This window comes from Oncorhynchus mykiss, chromosome 3 (genome assembly GCF_057628025.1).
Source record: "Oncorhynchus mykiss isolate SJ-2025 chromosome 3, ASM5762802v1, whole genome shotgun sequence".
In the NCBI taxonomy this organism is placed as follows: Eukaryota; Metazoa; Chordata; class Actinopteri; order Salmoniformes; family Salmonidae; genus Oncorhynchus; species Oncorhynchus mykiss.
This window is the reverse complement of record NC_143024.1, coordinates 13333215-13351815: the sequence shown is the minus strand read 5'-3', so window position 1 is coordinate 13351815 and position 18601 is coordinate 13333215. Positions and strand designations below refer to the sequence as shown.

Here is an 18601-nt window from a genome sequence, read left to right as displayed (position 1 = left end):
ACTGTTCTGTTCTGTACACTGTCCAACCATGGGGCACTGCTTTATACAGTCTATAGGACTCTGTCACCTCCCAGAATCACTACCGTTCTGTTCTGTACACTGTCCAACCATGGGGCACTGCTTTATACAGTCTATAGGACTCTGTCACCTCCCAAAATCACTACTGTTCTGTTCTGTACACTGTCCAACCATGGGGCACTGCTTTATACAGTCTATAGGACTCTGTCACCTCCCAAAATCACTACCGTTCTGTTCTGTACACTGTCCAACCATGGGGCACTGCTTTATACAGTCTATAGGACTCTGTCACCTCCCAGAATCACTACCGTTCTGTTCTGTACACTGTCCAACCATGGGGCACTGCTTTATACAGTCTATAGGACTCTGTCACCTCCCAAAATCACTACTGTTCTGTTCTGTACAGTAACATAGCAACACAATCAAGGTAATGTACATAACGGTGGCAGACAGAGAGAGAACTGTACGTTTCACATTTGTATAGCACTTTACTACCTTCCCAGGATGCCATGCGAAGCCTGTCTTTTTCCTTGTACAGGTCCAAGCATCAGCCCAGTGATGGACGGATGTGGGCCCAGCACATTCAGAGCAACTCAACAGAGCTTCACACCATACAGACACTCTGATAGGCCGTATAGATAACTCTGATAGGCCGTATAGATAACTCTGATAGGCCGTATAGATAACTCTGATAGGCCGTATAGATAACTCTGATAGGCCGTATAGATAACTCTGATAGGCCGTATAGATAACTCTGATAGGCCGTATAGATAACTCTGATAGGCCGTATAGATAACTCTGATAGGCCGTATAGATAACTCTGATAGGCCGTATAGATAACTGATAGACCGTATAGATAACTCTGATAGGCCGTATAGACACTCTGATAGGCCGTATAGATAACTCTGATAGGCCGTATAGACACTCTGATTGGCCGTATAGATAACTCTGATAGGCCGTATAGATAACTCTGATAGGCCGTATAGATAACTCTGATAGGCCGTATAGATAACTCTGATAGGCCGTATAGATAACTCTGATAGGCCGTATAGATAACTCTGATAGGCCGTATAGACACTCTGATAGGCCGTATAGATAACTCTGATAGGCCGTATAGATAACTCTGATAGGCCGTACAGACACTCTGATTGGCCGTATAGATAACTCTGATAGGCCGTACAGACACTCTGATTGGCCGTTGTGTATTAGAAATTACGCAACAACAGCTGCTCCTCTGATATTATGTTCCTCTAAATTTCATCAAATTATTAGAGTGAAGAAATAATTGCTTGATACCTAGACTATGCTTATCGTAGTCTTGGTATTATTCATTTTCAAACCGTATATTTGGAACGTTCAACTATTGTTTAACAGCTCAAGAGGAACATCTTGTTACATATTTGTAATGCAGAAGGGGTACAGAGTAACTGTAATGCAATATACAAATCTACTTCACCAATGACAGTCTTTGTTAAGCAGCAGATGATTGAAATGAATATAACGGTAGAGAGAGCAGCAGACAAAGGAGAGGCCATGGTCATATTAGAGCGCATTATAAACACAGTGTTGTTGTGTGTTTTATTATTCTCAACAATCCCACTTCCTGACATTACATTCAGTTAACTAATTAGTCATTTTCTCTTTTTCAAAAAACCTTTGTGTCTGAGCACTTTGTTTTGGTCACGTTAGAACATGTTGATGTCACTGCTACATGGCTCATCTCATTAAAATCACAAAGACATGTTGTCTTCCTCCCTCTGAATTCATTGAGCTTCTTCAACATGAAAGCCGGAGAGATGAGAGTGTTATTAAGTGAAGTGTGAATTCATGAAGAGCTCTGTGGACAGAAACCTTTATGAATGTTGGTTCTCCAGATAGTGGCAAGAACAGCTTCATCACCACTGAATGTGATTATAAACCCACTCATAACACACCATTTTAGATGGTTTCAGATGTTATGTCTAACATGTGTACTGTCAGGGAATGAATGTATGGGTATCTTTCTGTACGTGAGCTTCACTAGGTCAAATTCCTAACAACTTCTGTTTACCCTGTCTACCCTGTCTGCCCTGTCTACCCTGTTTACCCTGTCTACCCTGTTTACCCTGTCTGCCCTGTCTACCCTGTTTACCCTGTCTACCCTGTTTACCCTGTCTACCCTGTCTGCCCTGTTTACCCTGTCTACCCTGTTTACCCTGTTTACCCTGTCTACCCTGTTTAACCTGTTTACCCTGTCTACCCTGTTTACCCTGTCTACCCTGTTTAACCTGTCTACCCTGTCTGCACTGTTTACCCTGTTTAACCTGTTTACCCTGTCTACACTGTTTACCCTGTCTCCATGGTCTTAGTCCAACAGAACAGACCTATGTGCTGTGCAGCAGTCACTGTGGTGCCTCCCTGCCTCCCATGCAGCCGTCATAAAAGGCATGTGACAAGGCTATTTTTAGAACCGAAAATATAATCGTCAACAAGTGAAACCAGAATAAGAGACAGGCACACACACACACACACACACACACACACACACACACACACACACACACACACACACACACACACACACACACACACACACTTAATAGATGAATGATAAATAAAGTATATCTCTCCTTCCAAAAGCACTGTTATATCAGGGGTGTGCTGCTGGCTGCTGAGATGGAGTGATAAAGACAGCAAGGCGCCTAATCTTAGCTGGCTAATGCCATAAGCCCAAAATAACACACCTAAGAATAGCTGACCCACAGAATAAGCAAGAAGCCTGAATTTCAGGCACTTAAAATATCTTGTTGTTTGGCAGATAATGTTCTGTGAGAAGAAGAACAAGAAGAACAAGAAGAACAAGAAGAGCTGAAATGCTTGGCTTGAAGGAGAGAGAAACGCAGCAATGGACGTTGGGATTGACCTGGTGTTCTATTGACAGAGCAGAGGAGATAGAATGTGTCATGCTAGAGCCTTATTCACACTTGTTCTGCTCTTCTTGTTCTGGTGACTACCATGGATCATGTACTGTACTACCTTTCAGCTTGTCTACAGGATACAATACAGAATAGAATAAAACAGAGCAGAATAGAACAGAGCAGAATAGAACAGAGCAGAGTAGAACAGAGCAGAATAGAACAGACCAGAAAAGAACAACAGAATAGAACAGAGCAGAATAGAACAGAGCAGAATAGAACAGAGCAGAATAAAACAGAGCAGAATAGAACAGAGCAGAATAGAACAGAGCAGAATAGAACAGAGCAGAATAGAACAGAGAATAATAGAATACAACATACTTGAACAGAGCAGAATAGAACAGAGCAGAATAGAACAGAGCAGAATAGAACAGAGCAGAATAGAACAGAGCAGAATAGAACAGAGCAGAATAGAACAGAGAAGAATAGAATACAACAGAATTGAACAGAGCAGAACAGAACAGAATAGGACAGAATATAATATAATAGAACAGAGTAGAATATCATAGAATATGACAGAATAGAACATAATCGAACAGAGCAGAATAGAATAGGACAGAATACAATATAATATAATAGAACAGAGCAGAATACAAACGAATCAAACAGACCAGAATAGAATAGGACAGATTAGAGCATAATAGAACAAAGCAGAACAGAATAGGACAGAATAGAATTGAACAGAATAGGACAGAATAGAATAGAGCAGAACAGAGCCGAATAGAATAGGACAGAATAGAATAGAACAGAATAGGACAGAATAGAATAGAACAGAATAGGACAGAATAGAATAGAGCAGAACAGAGCCGAATAGAATAGGACAGAATAGAATAGAACAGAGCAGAATAGAATAGGACAGAAAAGAGACATAATAGAACAGAGCAGAATAGAATAGGACAGAATAGAGACATACTATAATAGAATATAATCGAACAGAGCAGAATAGAATAACAATGCAGTATGTAGTTAATGAGTAGAGATGTGTTAGTTCTGTAGTTAATGAAGTAGAGATTTTTAGTTCTGTGGCTAATGAAGTAGAAATGTGTTTGTCCTGTAGTTAATTAAATAGAGATGTGTTTGTTCTGTGGTTAATTAAGTAGATATGTGTTTGTTCTGTAGTTAATGAAGTAGAGATGTGTTTGTCCTGTAGTTAATTAAGTAGATATGTGTTTGTTCTGTAGTTAATGAAGTAGATATGTGTTTGTCCTGTAGTTAATTAAGTAGAGATGTGTTAGTTCTGTAGTTAATGAAGTAGAGATTTTTAGTTCTGTGGTTAATGAAGTAGAAATGTGTTTGTCCTGTAGTTAATTAAATAGAGATGTGTTTGTTCTGTGGTTAATTAAGTAGATATGTGTTTGTTCTGTAGTTAATGAAGTAGAGATGTGTTGGTACTGTAGTTAATTAAGTAGATATGTGTTTGTTCTGTAGTTAATGAAGTAGATATGTGTTTGTCCTGTAGTTAATTAAGTAGAGATGTGTTAGTTCTGTAGTTAATGAAGTAGAGATTTTTAGTTCTGTGGCTAATGAAGTAGAAATGTGTTTGTCCTGTAGTTAATTAAATAGAGATGTGTTTGTTCTGTGGTTAATTAAGTAGATATGTGTTTGTCCTGTAGTTAATGAAGTAGATATGTGTTTGTTCTGTAGTTAATGAAGTAGATATGTTTTGGTACTGTAGTTAATGAAGTAGATATGTGTTTGTCCTGTAGTTAATGAAGTAGATATGTTTTGGTACTGTAGTTAATGAAGTAGATATGTGTTTGTCCTGTAGTTAATGAAGTAGATATGTTTTGGTACTGTAGTTAATGAAGTAGATATGTGTTTGTCCTGTAGTTAATGAAGTAGATATGTTTTGGTACTGTAGTTAATGAAGTAGATATGTGTTTGTCCTGTAGTTAATGAAGTAGATATGTTTTGGTACTGTAGTTAATGAAGTAGATATGTGTTTGTCCTGTAGTTAATGAAGTAGATATGTTTTGGTACTGTAGTTAATGAAGTAGATATGTGTTTGTCCTGTAGTTAATGAAGTAGATATGTTTTGGTACTGTAGTTAATGAAGTAGATATGTGTTTGTCCTGTAGTTAATGAAGTAGATATGTGTTTGTTCTGTAGTTAATGAAGTAGATATGTGTTTGTTCTGTAGTTAATGATGTAGATATGTTTTGGTACTGTAGTTAATGAAGTAGATATGTGTTTGTTCTGTAGTTAATGAAGTAGATATGTGTTTGTCCTGTAGTTAATATATTGTACTGGTGGTTAAATATAGTTCTACAACAGACAACAGTACAATGAGGAGAAATACACTGAGTTTACAGAAACACACTATAAGAGTCATGTTCACAGAGCATGTGGTATCCTTGGTGATCAATGTGAGGATGTGTGAAATGAATCATTTAAGCGTTTATCTCTGATGTTCACAAGTTATTGAGAAATCAATAGCCATAATATTCATTTCCTGTATACAACTCTGCCCACAATACGCAGTACATGACTCAATCTGTGTATTGTCATAACAATGCTGCCCACCAAAACTCCTGACATTTACTGTAGTGTGTGTGCTTTCCCATAATACAATGCTGGTCCCATTAGATGACAACAGCCAAGTGAATGTTCTGAACTACCACAAGTCCAAAAGGCAGAGAATAGCAGAGTGACTCACATTGAGTGAATACCGAAAAACCGACATTACTCAGAATGATGTCAGATTCGTTTGAACCCTGAGATTCATTTCTCAGGTCAGGAATAGAATGTCATTGTGTTTGGTAAACATCCACAGAGACGCAGAGATAATCTTTTGATGTTCATTTCCCTTTGCCTTGTACTGTCTGTATTTTTACCATGGCATTTCCTGCTACTGTTATACCTCAAAAAGTGAAGCCTGACATGGAAGCCTCCCTATCCAAACACAACATCCCTTCCATGTTTTCATGCCATTTCATTGTGGTGACAATGACTGTAAAAAGCACAGTGCTATTAATATGCACCAAAACATTCAGTCCCATATCCACACAATGATAAAACTATGTGTATTTACTAACACTCACTATACAGACCGTTTTAAACATGTTTGTTTTACTCCTTTCAGACACAAGCAAACAGAGAAACAATGACAGTAAATGAATACAAGGAGGAACTGCCCATCCAAAAGCACTGCACACTGTAAAACCATGCAGTATAGTATTACACATGTAAATACCTGGATACAGAAAGCAGTGCCTGATCATAACGCGTTGCTGTGCTGAGAAGTTTGGAGCCCTCCTTTCACAGAGGCAGACAGATAGAGACTGACTGGGAGAGACCGGAGAGTTGAGAGAATGAAACCGAGGGAGAGGGAGGTAGGGAGTGAGAGAAAAAGAGAGAGAGAGAGAGTGGGAAATAAGGAGAGAGAGCGGCAGACCGCCAGATGAAGAGAAACAGAGAGAGAGGATAAGAGTGCTGTAAAAATCCAGAGGAAAAAGAGAAAGATCCCTTTAGGAGCAGAGAGAGAGCATGGTGGGTCTGGTCACCTGAGTTAACGTTGTGCATCTTCTGCTGGTCCAAGAGTCGCTGGTGGACAACGAGCTTGTTTGTTGTGGTGGAGAAATTTGACTCGCTCTCGTAAATCGTCTGCAGCATACTCCACTCAGCGCTCAGGTCGCATCGCAAGTCCTGCTCTTCCTGTCCCTAAAGAGCCAACCCTCTCACAGCAGTGCACTCAGGGGAACGACCACGACGGCGTACGGAGACTAGACACAGAAACAGCTCTCCTCCTTTTCCTCTGAGGAAACTCTCTCTCTCTTGCTGTGCTGAAACGCAATACAATAACCACACCACACACTCCCTCTGTGAGGCTTTCCCCACTATACTGTGACTACACAGCACAATAGAACACAGAGCTTCAGTCAAGAAGTCCCTGTTCAGACAGAGTTAGAAGATGACTGGCAGTCTGATTCTCTTCTCTTGTTGTGACACCGAGCTACTACCCTGCTCTTATTCCCTCTGATCTCTCTCTCGTCTGTCTGTCTTCTCCTCTCTGTTCCTCTCTCAGTAATGTCTGAGCGGTGAGAGTGAGCCTGCCTGTGTTTCAACCTTCCAGTGGGGGGTGTACTAGTCAGAGATGAGCTAAGCCGTGCACTGTTTATCCGTCAACCTCTCACAGGAAAGTAATGCTTGAGCCGGAGAGGGTGCAAGCTTCATTTGCATGTGAATTAACAACAGCGTGGCCCACAGGTGACAGAAATAGAACAATGGCCGGCCCCAGCTATAAATAGGAGGGCCGAGGCGAGGGGATTGGAGCAGCATTGATGCGTTTAAAAATACCTCCACCAAACACAGCTGTCTCTTCTACAGCTCTACAGCTAGATTCCTGCCAGAAGGCATGTCTCCTGACTGACTCTCTCCCTCCCTCTCTCCCAGAGCAGAGCCCAGCCAAGCTGCAGATGGAGGCTCACTCTGCTTGATTCCTCTCTCTCCCCCTCTCTCTCTCTCTCTTGCTCTTTTCTCTCACTCTTTCTCTCATTTCAACTCTATTTATCTCTCTCTCCTTTCTCTTTCCCTCTATGTATCTCTCTCCCTCTCTCATCTCTCTCTCCCTCTCTCTCTCTCTACCCTCTCTCAACTGGGATTCTTCATTTCTTTCTCTCGTACAAGATTCATCCTTATATCCCTTTTTCCAAAACATACTATCCAAATCAAATATATTTCCTCATCCGTACAAGGTCTTGCTACTGTTGTTTTTCTTTCATGGTAGTTTATGGTGCCTGTGATATTCTGTATTTTGACAACGTAACTTCTATTCTTATTGGCAGCCCATTTCTGATAGGTTGGTTATTAGTTCAAGCAGCCCATTTCTGATAGGTTGGTTATTAGTTCAAGCAGCCCATTTCTGATAGGTTGGTTATTAGTTCAAGCAGCCCATATCTGATAGGTTGGTTATTAGTTCAAGCAGCCCATATCTGATAGGTTGGTTATTAGTTCAAGCAGCCCATTTCTGATAGGTTGGTTATTAGTTCAAGCAGCCCATTTCTGATAGGTTGGTTTTAGTTCAATCTCAAGATGATTGGTTAGTCATTGAGAGTAACAAACGAGCACCATATTCTGTATATTGGATACTGGATATTCATATATCTGTACTGCTCTTGAGGAAGCATGCCCTGAGCCAGCCAATCGTGTGAGGAAGCATGCCACGAGCCAGCCAATCGTGTGAGGGGGCATGCCCTGAGCCAGCGAATCGTGTGAGGAGGCATGCCATGAGCCAGCCAATCGTGTAAGGTAGCATGCCCTGAGCCAGCCAATCGTGTGAGGAAGCATGCCCTGAGCCAGCCAATCGTGTGAGGAAGCATGCTGTGAGCCAGCCAATCGTGTGAGGAAGCATGCCCTGAGCCAGCCAATCGTGTGTGGAGGCATGCCGTGAGCCAGCCAATCGTGTGAGGAAGCATGCCGTGAGCCAGATAATCATGTGAGGAAGCATGCCGTGAGCCAGCCAATCATGTGAGGAAGCATGCCGTGAGCCAGCCAATCATGTGAGGAAGCGTGCCCTAAGGCAGTGGTTCCCAAAATGTTTACAGTCCCATACCCCTTCAAACATTCAACCTCCAGCTGCATACCCCCTCTAGCACCAGGGTCAGCGCACTCTCAAATGCTGTTTTTTTGCCATCATTGTAAGCCTGCCACACTTATACGGTACATTTCTTAAACATAACAATGAGTGTGAGTTTTTGTCACAACTTCCCACAAAGCTCGTGGGAAGTGACAAAGAGCTCTTATAGGACCAGGGCACAAATAATAATATAATAATAATCAACAATTTTGCTCTTTATTTAACCATCTTACATATAAAACTGTATTTGTTCATAAAAAAATGGCAATGACTCAACATGTTGGGTTGTATTGGAGAGAGTCAAAGTCTTAAATCATTTTCCACACGCAGTCTGTGCCTGTATTTAGTTTTCATGCTAGAGAGGGCCGAGAATCCACTCTCACATAGGTACGTGGTTGCAAAGGGCATCAGTGTCTTAACAGCAGGATTTGCCAAGGCAGGGTACTCTGAGCGCAGCCCAATCCAGAAATCTGGCTTTCCCTTCTGATTAAATTAAATTTTCACAGAACCGCTTGTTGCAATTTCAATGAGGCTCTCTTGTTCAGATATGGTAAGTGGACTGGAGGCAGGGCATGAAAGGTACAGTGCCTTGCGAAAGTATTCGGCCCCCTTGAACTTTGCGACCTTTTGCCACATTTCAGGCTTCAAACATAAAGATATAAAACTGTATTTTTTTGTGAAGAATCAACAACAAGTGGGACACAATCATGAAGTGGAACGACATTTATTGGATATTTCAAACTTTTTTAACAAATCAAAAACTGAAAAATTGGGCGTGCAAAATTATTCAGCCCCTTTACTTTCAGTGCAGCAAACTCTCTCCAGAATTTCAGTGAGGATCTCTGAATGATCCAATGTTGACCTAAATGACTAATGATAATAAATACAATCCACCTGTGTGTAATCAAGTCTCCGTATAAATGCACCTGCACTGTGATAGTCTCAGAGGTCCGTCAAAAGCGCAGAGAGCATCATGAAGAACAAGGAACACACCAGGCAGGTCCGAGATACTGTTGTGAAGAAGTTTAAAGCCGGATTTGGATACAAAAAGATTTGCCAAGCTTTAAACACCCCAAGGAGCACTGTGCAAGCGATAATATTGAAATGGAAGGAGTATCAGACCACTGCAAATCTACCAAGACCTGGCCGTCCCTCTAAACTTTCAGCTCATACAAGGAGAAGACTGATCAGAGATGCAGCCAAGAGGCCCATGATCACTCTGGATGAACTGCAGAGATCTACAGCTGAGGTGGGAGACTCTGTCCATAGGACAACAATCAGTTGTATATTGCACAAATCTGGCCTTTATGGAACAGTGGCAAGAAGAAAGCCATTTCTTAAAGATATCCATAAAAAGTGTTGTTTAAAGTTTGCCACAAGCCACCTGGGAGACACACCAAACATGTGGAAGAAGGTGCTCTGGTCAGATGAAACCAAAATTGAACTTTTTGGCAACAATGCAAAATGTTATGTTTGGCGTAAAAGCAACACAGCTGAACACACCATCCCCACTGTCAAACATGGTGGTGGCAGCATCATGGTTTGAGCCTGCTTTTCTTCAGCAGGGACAGGGAAGATGGTTAAAATTGATGGGAAGATGGATGGAGCCAAATACAGGACCATTCTGGAAGAAAACCTGATGGAGTCTGCAAAAGACCTGAGACTGGGATGGAGATTTGTCTTCCAACAAGACAATGATCCAAAACATAAAGCAAAATCTACAATGGAATGGTTCAAAAATAAACATATCCAGGTGTTAGAATGGCCAAGTCAAAGTTCAGACCTGAATCCAATCGAGAATCTGTGGAAAGAACTGAAAACTGCTGTTCACAAATGCTCTCCATCCAACCACACTAAGCTCGAGCTGTTTTGCAAGGAGGAATGGGAAAAAATGTCAGTCTCTCGATGTGCAAAACTGATAGAGACATACCCCAAGCGACTTACAGCTGTAATCGCAGCAAAAGGTGTCACTACAAAGTATTAACTTAAGGGGGCTGAATAATTTTGCACGCCCCATTTTTCAGTTTTTGATTTGTTAAAAAAGTTTGAAATATCCAATAAATGTCGTTCCACTTCATGATTGTGTCCCACTTGTTGTTGATTCTTCACAAAAAAATACAGTTTTATATCTTTATGTTTGAAGCCTGAAATGTGGCAAAAGGTCGCAAAGTTCAAGGGGGCCGAATACTTTCGCAAGGCACTGTATATCGAATTCAGTTGTTTGTGTCATCTGTTTCGGGAAAGTACCTGTGTAATTGTGCACCCAACACACTCAGGTGCTTCGCTATATCACATTTGACATTGTCTGTAAGCTTGAGTTCATTTGCACACAAAAAATCATACAATGATGGAAAGACCTGTGTGTTGTCCTTATTAATGCAGACAGAGAAGAGCTCCAACTCCTTAATCATAGCCTCAATTTTGTCTCACACATTGAATATAGTTGCGGAGTCCCTGCAATCCTAGATTCAGATCATTCAGGTGAGAAAAAACTTCACCCAGATAGGCCAGTCGTGTGAGAAACTCGTCATCATGCAAGTGGTCAGACAAGTGAAAATTATGGTCAGTAAAGAAAACTTTAAGCTTGTTTCTCAATTCAAAAAAATGTGTCAATACTTTGCCCTGTCATCAAGGCAAAGGGTGGCTATTTGAAGAATCTCAAATATAAAATATATTTTAATTTGTTTAACACTTTTTTGGTACAACCTGGTATTTAAAAATGTGGAAAGCATCAGCCTGACTACCATTGCTCATGTGTTGTTGAACCAAAGGCCATGTGTGTTGGATGTGTTGTTGAACCAAAGGCCATGTATGTTGGATGTGTTGTTGAACCAAAGGCCATGTATGTTGGATGTGTTGTTGAACCAAAGGCCATGTTTGTTGGATGTGTTGTTGAACCAAAGGCCATGTATGTTGGATGTGTTGTTGAACCAAAGGCCATGTGTGTTGGATGTGTTGTTGAACCAAAGGCCATGTATGTTGGATGTGTTGTTGAACCAAAGGCCATGTATGTTGGATGTGTTGTTGAACCAAAGGCCATGTTTGTTGGATGTGTTGTTGAACCAAAGGCCATGTATGTTGGATGTGTTGTTGAACCAAAGGCCATGTGTGTTGGAGGTGTTGTTGAACCAAAGGCCATGTATGTTGGATGTGTTGTTGAACCAAAGGCCATGTATGTTGGATGTGTTGTTGAACCAAAGGCCATGTATGTTGGATGTGTTGTTGAACCAAAGGTCATGTATGTTGGAGGTGTTGTTGAACCAAAGGCCATGTATGTTGGATGTGTTGTTGAACCAAAGGCCATGTATGTTGGAGGTGTTGTTGAACCAAAGGCCATGTATGTTGGATGTGTTGTTGAACCAAAGGCCATGTATGTTGGATGTGTTGTTGAACCAAAGGCCATGTATGTTGGAGGTGTTGTTGAACCAAAGGCCATGTATGTTGGATGTGTTGTTGATCCAAAGGCCATGTATGTTGGAGGTGTTGTTGATCCAAAGGCCATGTATGTTGGAGGTGTTGTTGAACCAAAGGCCATGTATGTTGGAGGTGTTGTTGAACCAAAGGCCATGCATGTTGGATGTGTTGTTGAACCAAAGGCCATGTATGATGGATGTGTTGTTGAACCAAAGGCCATGTATGATGGATGTGTTGTTGATCCAAAGGCCATGTATGTTGGAGGTGTTGTTGAACCAAAGGCCATGTATGTTGGAGGTGTTGTTGAACCAAAGGCCATGCATGTTGGATGTGTTGTTGAACCAAAGGCCATGTATGTTGGAGGTGTTGTTGAACCAAAGGCCATGTATGTTGGATGTGTTGTTGAACCAAAGGCCATGTATGTTGGATGTTGTTGAACCAAAGGCCATGTATGTTGGATGTGTTGTTGAACCAAAGGCCATGTATGTTGGATGTGTTGTTGAACCAAAGGCCATGTATGTTGGATGTGTTGTTGAACCAAAGGTCATGTATGTTGGAGGTGTTGTTGAACCAAAGGCCATGTATGTTGGATGTGTTGTTGAACCAAAGGCCATGTATGTTGGATGTTGTTGAACCAAAGGCCATGTATGTTGGATGTGTTGTTGAACCAAAGGCCATGTATGTTGGCTGTGTTGTTGAACCAAAGGCCATGTGTGTTGGAGGTGTTGTTGAACCAAAGGCCATGTATGTTGGATGTGTTGTTGAACCAAAGGCCATGTATGTTGGATGTGTTGTTGAACCAAAGGCCATGTATGTTGGATGTGTTGTTGAACCAAAGGCCATGTATGTTGGATGTGTTGTTGAACCAAAGGCCATGTATGTTGGCTGTGTTGTTGAACCAAAGGCCATGTATGTTGGATGTGTTGTTGAACCAAAGGCCATGTATGTTGGATGTGTTGTTGAACCAAAGGCCATGTATGTTGGATGTGTTGTTGAACCAAAGGCCATGTATGTTGGATGTGTTGTTGAACCAAAGGCCATGTATGTTGGATGTGTTGTTGAACCAAAGGCCATGTATGTTGGAGGTGTTGTTGAACCAAAGGCCATGTATGATGGATTTCTTGTTGATCCCTGGCAGTAATTTCATGTTGCTAATAACGATTTTACTGCAGCACTTCCTATTTGTTTCCACTGTACATTCTATGAAGTAAAGATCACTCATTCACTTTTAGATAGTATGTTGCCAAAATTGCACACATTCGACACTCGAAACTGAATTATAAAAAACGATGGATTTCATATTGTCTAATGTATGCAGGTAGAACCGAAACCTGAACAGTAATGCAGTTTTTGTAATGCCATCAACTGTTAGTGTTTTGAAAGGTGTTGTGCTAAGATTGACTATGTGCTCCTCTTGGATAGAAAACATGTGCTAGTGTTTTGACAAAATGATTAGATATTGAGTCGGGTTTACCGTGTTTTGATAGAGTTAGTGTAGGTAGAGAAAGTGTTTTGATAGAGTTAGTGTAGGTAGAGAAAGTGTTTTGATAGAGTTAGTGTAGGTAGAGAAAGTGTTTTGATAGAGTTAGTGTATGTAGAGAAAGTGTTTTGATAGAGTTAGTGTAGGTAGAGAAAGTGTTTTGATAGAGTTAGTGTAGGTAGAGAAAGTGTTTTGATAGAGTTAGTGTAGGTAGAGAAAGTGTTTTGATAGAGTTAGTGTATGTAGAGAAAGTGTTTTGATAGAGTTAGTGTATGTAGAGAAAGTGTTTTGATAGAGTTAGTGTAGGTAGAGAAAGTGTTTTGATAGAGTTAGTGTATGTAGAGAAAGTGTTTTGATAGAGTTAGTGTAGGTAGAGAAAGTGTTTTGATAGAGTTAGTGTATGTAGAGAAAGTGTTTTGATAGAGTTAGTGTATGTAGAGAAAGTGTTTTGATAGAGTTAGTGTAGGTAGAGAAAGTGTTTTGATAGAGTTAGTGTAGGTAGAGAAAGTGTTTTGATAGAGTTAGTGTAGGTAGAGAAAGTGTTTTGATAGAGTTAGTGTATGTAGAGAAAGTGTTTTGATAGAGTTAGTGTATGTAGAGAAAGTGTTTTGATAGAGTTAGTGTATGTAGAGAAAGTGTTTTGATAGAGTTAGTGTATGTAGAGAAAGTGTTTTGATAGAGTTAGTGTATGTAGAGAAAGTGTTTTGATAGAGTTAGTGTATGTAGAGAAAGTGTTTTGATAGAGTTAGTGTATGTAGAGAAAGTGTTTTGATAGAGTTAGTGTAGGTAGAGAAAGTGTTTTGATAGAGTTAGTGTATGTAGAGAAAGTGTTTTGATAGAGTTAGTGTAGGTAGAGAAAGTGTTTTGATAGAGTTAGTGTATGTAGAGAAAGTGTTTTGATAGAGTTAGTGTATGTAGAGAAAGTGTTTTGATAGAGTTAGTGTATGTAGAGAAAGTGTTTTGATAGAGTTAGTGTATGTAGAGAAAGTGTTTTGATAGAGTTAATGTAGGTAGAGAAAGTGTTTTGATAGAGTTAGTGTATGTAGAGAAAGTGTTTTGATAGAGTTAGTGTATGTAGAGAAAGTGTTTTGATAGAGTTAGTGTATGTAGAGAAAGTGTTTTGATAGAGTTAGTGTATGTAGAGAAAGTGTTTTGATAGAGTTAGTGTATGTAGAGAAAGTGTTTTGATAGAGTTAGTGTATGTAGAGAAAGTGTTTTGATAGAGTTAGTGTATGTAGAGAAAGTGTTTTGATAGAGTTAGTGTAGGTAGAGAAAGTGTTTTGATAGAGTTAGTGTATGTAGAGAAAGTGTTTTGATAGAGTTAGTGTATGTAGAGAAAGTGTTTTGATAGAGTTAGTGTAGGTAGAGAAAGTGTTTTGATAGAGTTAGTGTATGTAGAGAAAGTGTTTTGATAGAGTTAGTGTATGTAGAGAAAGTGTTTTGATAGAGTTAGTGTATGTAGAGAAAGTGTTTTGATAGAGTTAGTGTATGTAGAGAAAGTGTTTTGATAGAGTTAGTGTATGTAGAGAAAGTGTTTTGATAGAGTTAGTGTAGGTAGAGAAAGTGTTTTGATAGAGTTAGTGTATGTAGAGAAAGTGTTTTTGTATGTTGAAATGTATTTAATGAACAAAATGTGGTTTTGAGCAGAACATTAACTATTTGGCTAATTGTGTGTTGCTGTATTTAAGAGTTTAGAAAAAGTATCTTAAGTATAGGTAAATGCTTGTTAGCGACTGTAAAAAAAACTTTAACAGCTTTCAGCTTTGCTTCCGTTTGTCCTTGTCTAAAACACAGGACAACACTATCCTTTTCATAGTCTTTCATGTGACACAACAGGTTTTTTAAAAACACAAACTACTGCATCAGAACTAGGTCACTAGGGAGTGCTGTGCATTGATAGCATTACAGAGCACAGGAGGTGGGTGGCACCTTAATTGGGGAGGACGTGCTTGTGGTAATGGCTGGATCGGAATGAGTGGAAGGGTATCAAATACATCAAACACATTTCTATGTTTCACGTTTCTATGGTTTCCATGTGTTTGATGCCATTTCATTTGCTCCGTTCCAGCCATTATTATGAGCCGTCCTCCCCTCAGCAGCCTCCACTGGTACAGAGGAACAAAATAGTTCATTGTTTGATAATACATCCACATGATCTGTTTGAATGGCAGGGGGAAGGAAGCAATCGCTTTGGTCTGGCTCTAAAAACAGAACAGTGTATTATTCCATCAGAGCCCCGTAGAGAACCCATAACATGATAATTAGACTCATAACATACACGTCAGGTCGAGTGTTCTCTCTGACCACTGACTGGCTAAGTGGGCCTGAGATACTGGCTAAGCAGGCTTGAGTTACTGGCTAAGCTAGTGGGCTGAGTTACTGGCTAAGCTACCGGGCTGAGTTACAGGCTAAGTTACTGTGTTGATTTACAGATTAAGTTAGCGGGCTAAATTACTGGCTAAGCTAGCGGGCTGAGTTACTGGCTAAGCTACCGGGCTGAGTTACAGGCTAAGTTAGCGGGTTGAGTTACTGGCTAAGCTAGCAGGCTGAGTTACAGGCTAAGTTAGTGGGTTGAGTTTCTGGCTAAGCTACCGGGCTGAGTTACAGGCTAAGTTAGTGGGTTGAGTTACTGGCTAAGCTAGGGGGCTATGCCTTTAAAATTGTCATCTTCTTTTCCTTCATAATTTGACCTGTCCTCCAGCCAGGGGCGTGAAGCCAGCACAGTGCTATTTATAGAGTCCTGCTCAGCGCTTTTATGACTCTACAGGCAGGGGAGAGAGAGAGAGGGCGAGAGAGAGAAGGAGAGACAGAGAGAGAAAGAGAGAAAGGAGTTGGACTGTGTTATTTCAGCTGGCCAAACAGTTAAACCCTCAATGCTTTTATTACAACACAACATGGGAAACACAGAATAGGGAATGCACAGCTCACAGGCTATACTCAAGTGGCAAAAAAATCTATGTCATTTTGGATTAAAACTAAATGATCATATTTGTTTCTGTTATATTAAACAGCGTCATACTGTAGCCAATACACTCTTTTTCTTTTTCTTAATAAAGCAATGAGCATTTGGACAGCCTTGGGAATTATCAGCTACCTAAAAGCTTGAGTTACATTTAAATGTTAGATTTAGATTGAGGCAATGTGATTGCAATGTCGGGTTTGCAGAGCCATGCATACTGTACATCATTGTATCTATTCTAGTGAGATTTAAATATATCTATCCTAGTAAGATTTATCTATCTGCCTGGCTAACCTAAAGTACCTACATCATGGAAAACACGGTCTACAATTAGTGATTGTTTTTATCTCCACAGGCGACATAATCCCCAGTAAATTAGGGCAATTAGAGTTAGGAAACTCCTGATCCATCCATCTCTATGTAGTCTCTCTAAAGGGGAATTTGGCTGTGGTGCCGGGAGGGGAGTGGGCGATTAAAGATCTGTCAGTCTTGCAATGTAAATAGTAATGTTGTCTGTCTTTAATATATTTTTTATTGTGTGTATGGACATCGTGGCGTAAAAATGTAATAATAATAAACACAACTGCACCATCTGTCACAGTGACAGACCAGCTCTGATCCTGAAACCTAGAGACCTGGAGCTGTCACAGTGACAGACCAGCTCTGATCCTAAAACCTAGAGACCTGGAGCTGTCACAGTGACCCACCAGCTCTGATCCTAAAACCTAGAGACCTGGAGCTGTCACAGTGACAGACCAGCTCTGATCCTAAAACCTAGAGACCTGGAGCTGTCACAGTGACAGACCAGCTCTGATCCTAAAACCTAGAGACCTGGAGCTGTCACAGTGACAGACCAGCTCTGATCCTAAAACCTATAGACCTGGAGCTGTCACAGTGACCCACCAGCTCTGATCCTAAAACCTAGAGACCTGGAGCTGTCACAGTGACAGACCAGCTCTGATCCTAAAACCTAGAGACCTGGAGCTGTCACAGTGACAGACCAGCTCTGATCCTAAAACCTAGAGACCTGGAGCTGTCACAGTGACAGACCAGCTCTGATCCTAAAACCTAGAGACCTGGAGCTGTCACAGGTCACAGGTCACAGGTCACAGGTGAGGTCAGGCTAAACAGAGGAAGTCTCAAGCGTCCAGGTATTAGGTTTGGGATTATGACAATGCAATTCCTATTATGAGAAATTAAAACTCTACTGGGTGGAAAGTCCTGACACACAGAAAGCTGGTTAACCAGGCTAGGAAATTCCTGAATGACTAGTCACATAATGATACCATTATCATTTCACAATGAGTTCTAGGAATACTGTGTTACAATATTGCCTAAATATGACCAATTCCAAAAATAATTGCATTTTTCAACTCTGACCTGAATGATCTTTATTTAACTAGGCAAGTCAGTTAAGAACACATTCTTATCTTCAATAACAGCCTAGGAACAGTGGATTAACTGCCTTGTTCAGGAGTAGAACTACAGATTTTGACCTTGTCAGCTCAGGGATTTGATCTTACCTCCTGTGGGTTACTAGTCCACCGTTCTAACCACTAGGCTACCTGCTGCCCCGGCAGAATAATTTTAAATATTTGCACTGCATATAAACAATGCATGTCTTGGAACGTTGCACGAATCAATCAGTCATATCTAACAAAATCACCCCACTTTCTCCACAGACAAGCTTTCATTGGCAGCTAACAGAGACAACTCATTGGAGGCCGTGAGCAGGGATTAACCTATACTTTGTATTTCAACCCGTCTCTCCTCTTCCTGAGTCTGATGAGGTGTTGTGTGGCTGGACAGAGTCATGACCAGTACCTGTGGCCTGTTATAGCTTGCTCTCCTGCGTCACCAGAGCCCGTGGTCTGATTTAGTCCGATTAAAGCATTTAACTGTCAACGTCAGCACGGCGTCTGGAGAGGGAGTCACTCCACTCTGCTCCTGGAGAGACTAGGTGCTAGTGTAGGGGGACTGGGCCTCTGTCACCTCCCTCCCCACACTGTGTGTGTGTGTGTGTGTGTGTGTGTGTGTGTGTGTGTGTGTGTGTGTGTGTGTGTGTGTGTGGAGGTGGCCCAGAGTGTTTTCCAATAAAGGCCTTTATAGCTCTACTCAGAGAGATCAGGGTGTCAACAGAGAAAGGACACTACAAACACACACACACACTACACACTCACACACACTACACACTCACACAC

General features: G+C 40.9%; 1 protein-coding gene across 11 annotated transcripts in view; it reads right to left on the bottom strand.

Moving 5' to 3' along the window:
- Window positions 1–7969, bottom strand: part of LOC110513668 (histone deacetylase 9-B-like) — a 57387-nt gene extending 49418 nt beyond the window's left edge. For 2 of the 11 annotated variants that reach the window (XM_090221199.1, XM_090221228.1), the window contains exons 1-2: window positions 6476–7969; window positions 6166–6257 (exon numbers count right to left, since the gene is read on the bottom strand). In XM_090221199.1, the coding sequence (XP_090077325.1) occupies window positions 6166–6193 (28 nt within the window). In that variant the 5' untranslated portion in view covers window positions 6194–6257; window positions 6476–7969. The remainder of the gene's footprint in view (window positions 1–6165; window positions 6258–6475) is intronic. The other 9 variants (XM_090221162.1, XM_090221241.1, XM_090221208.1 and 6 more) reach the window with 8 other exon arrangements.
- Window positions 7970–18601: the final 10632 nt, after the last annotated feature.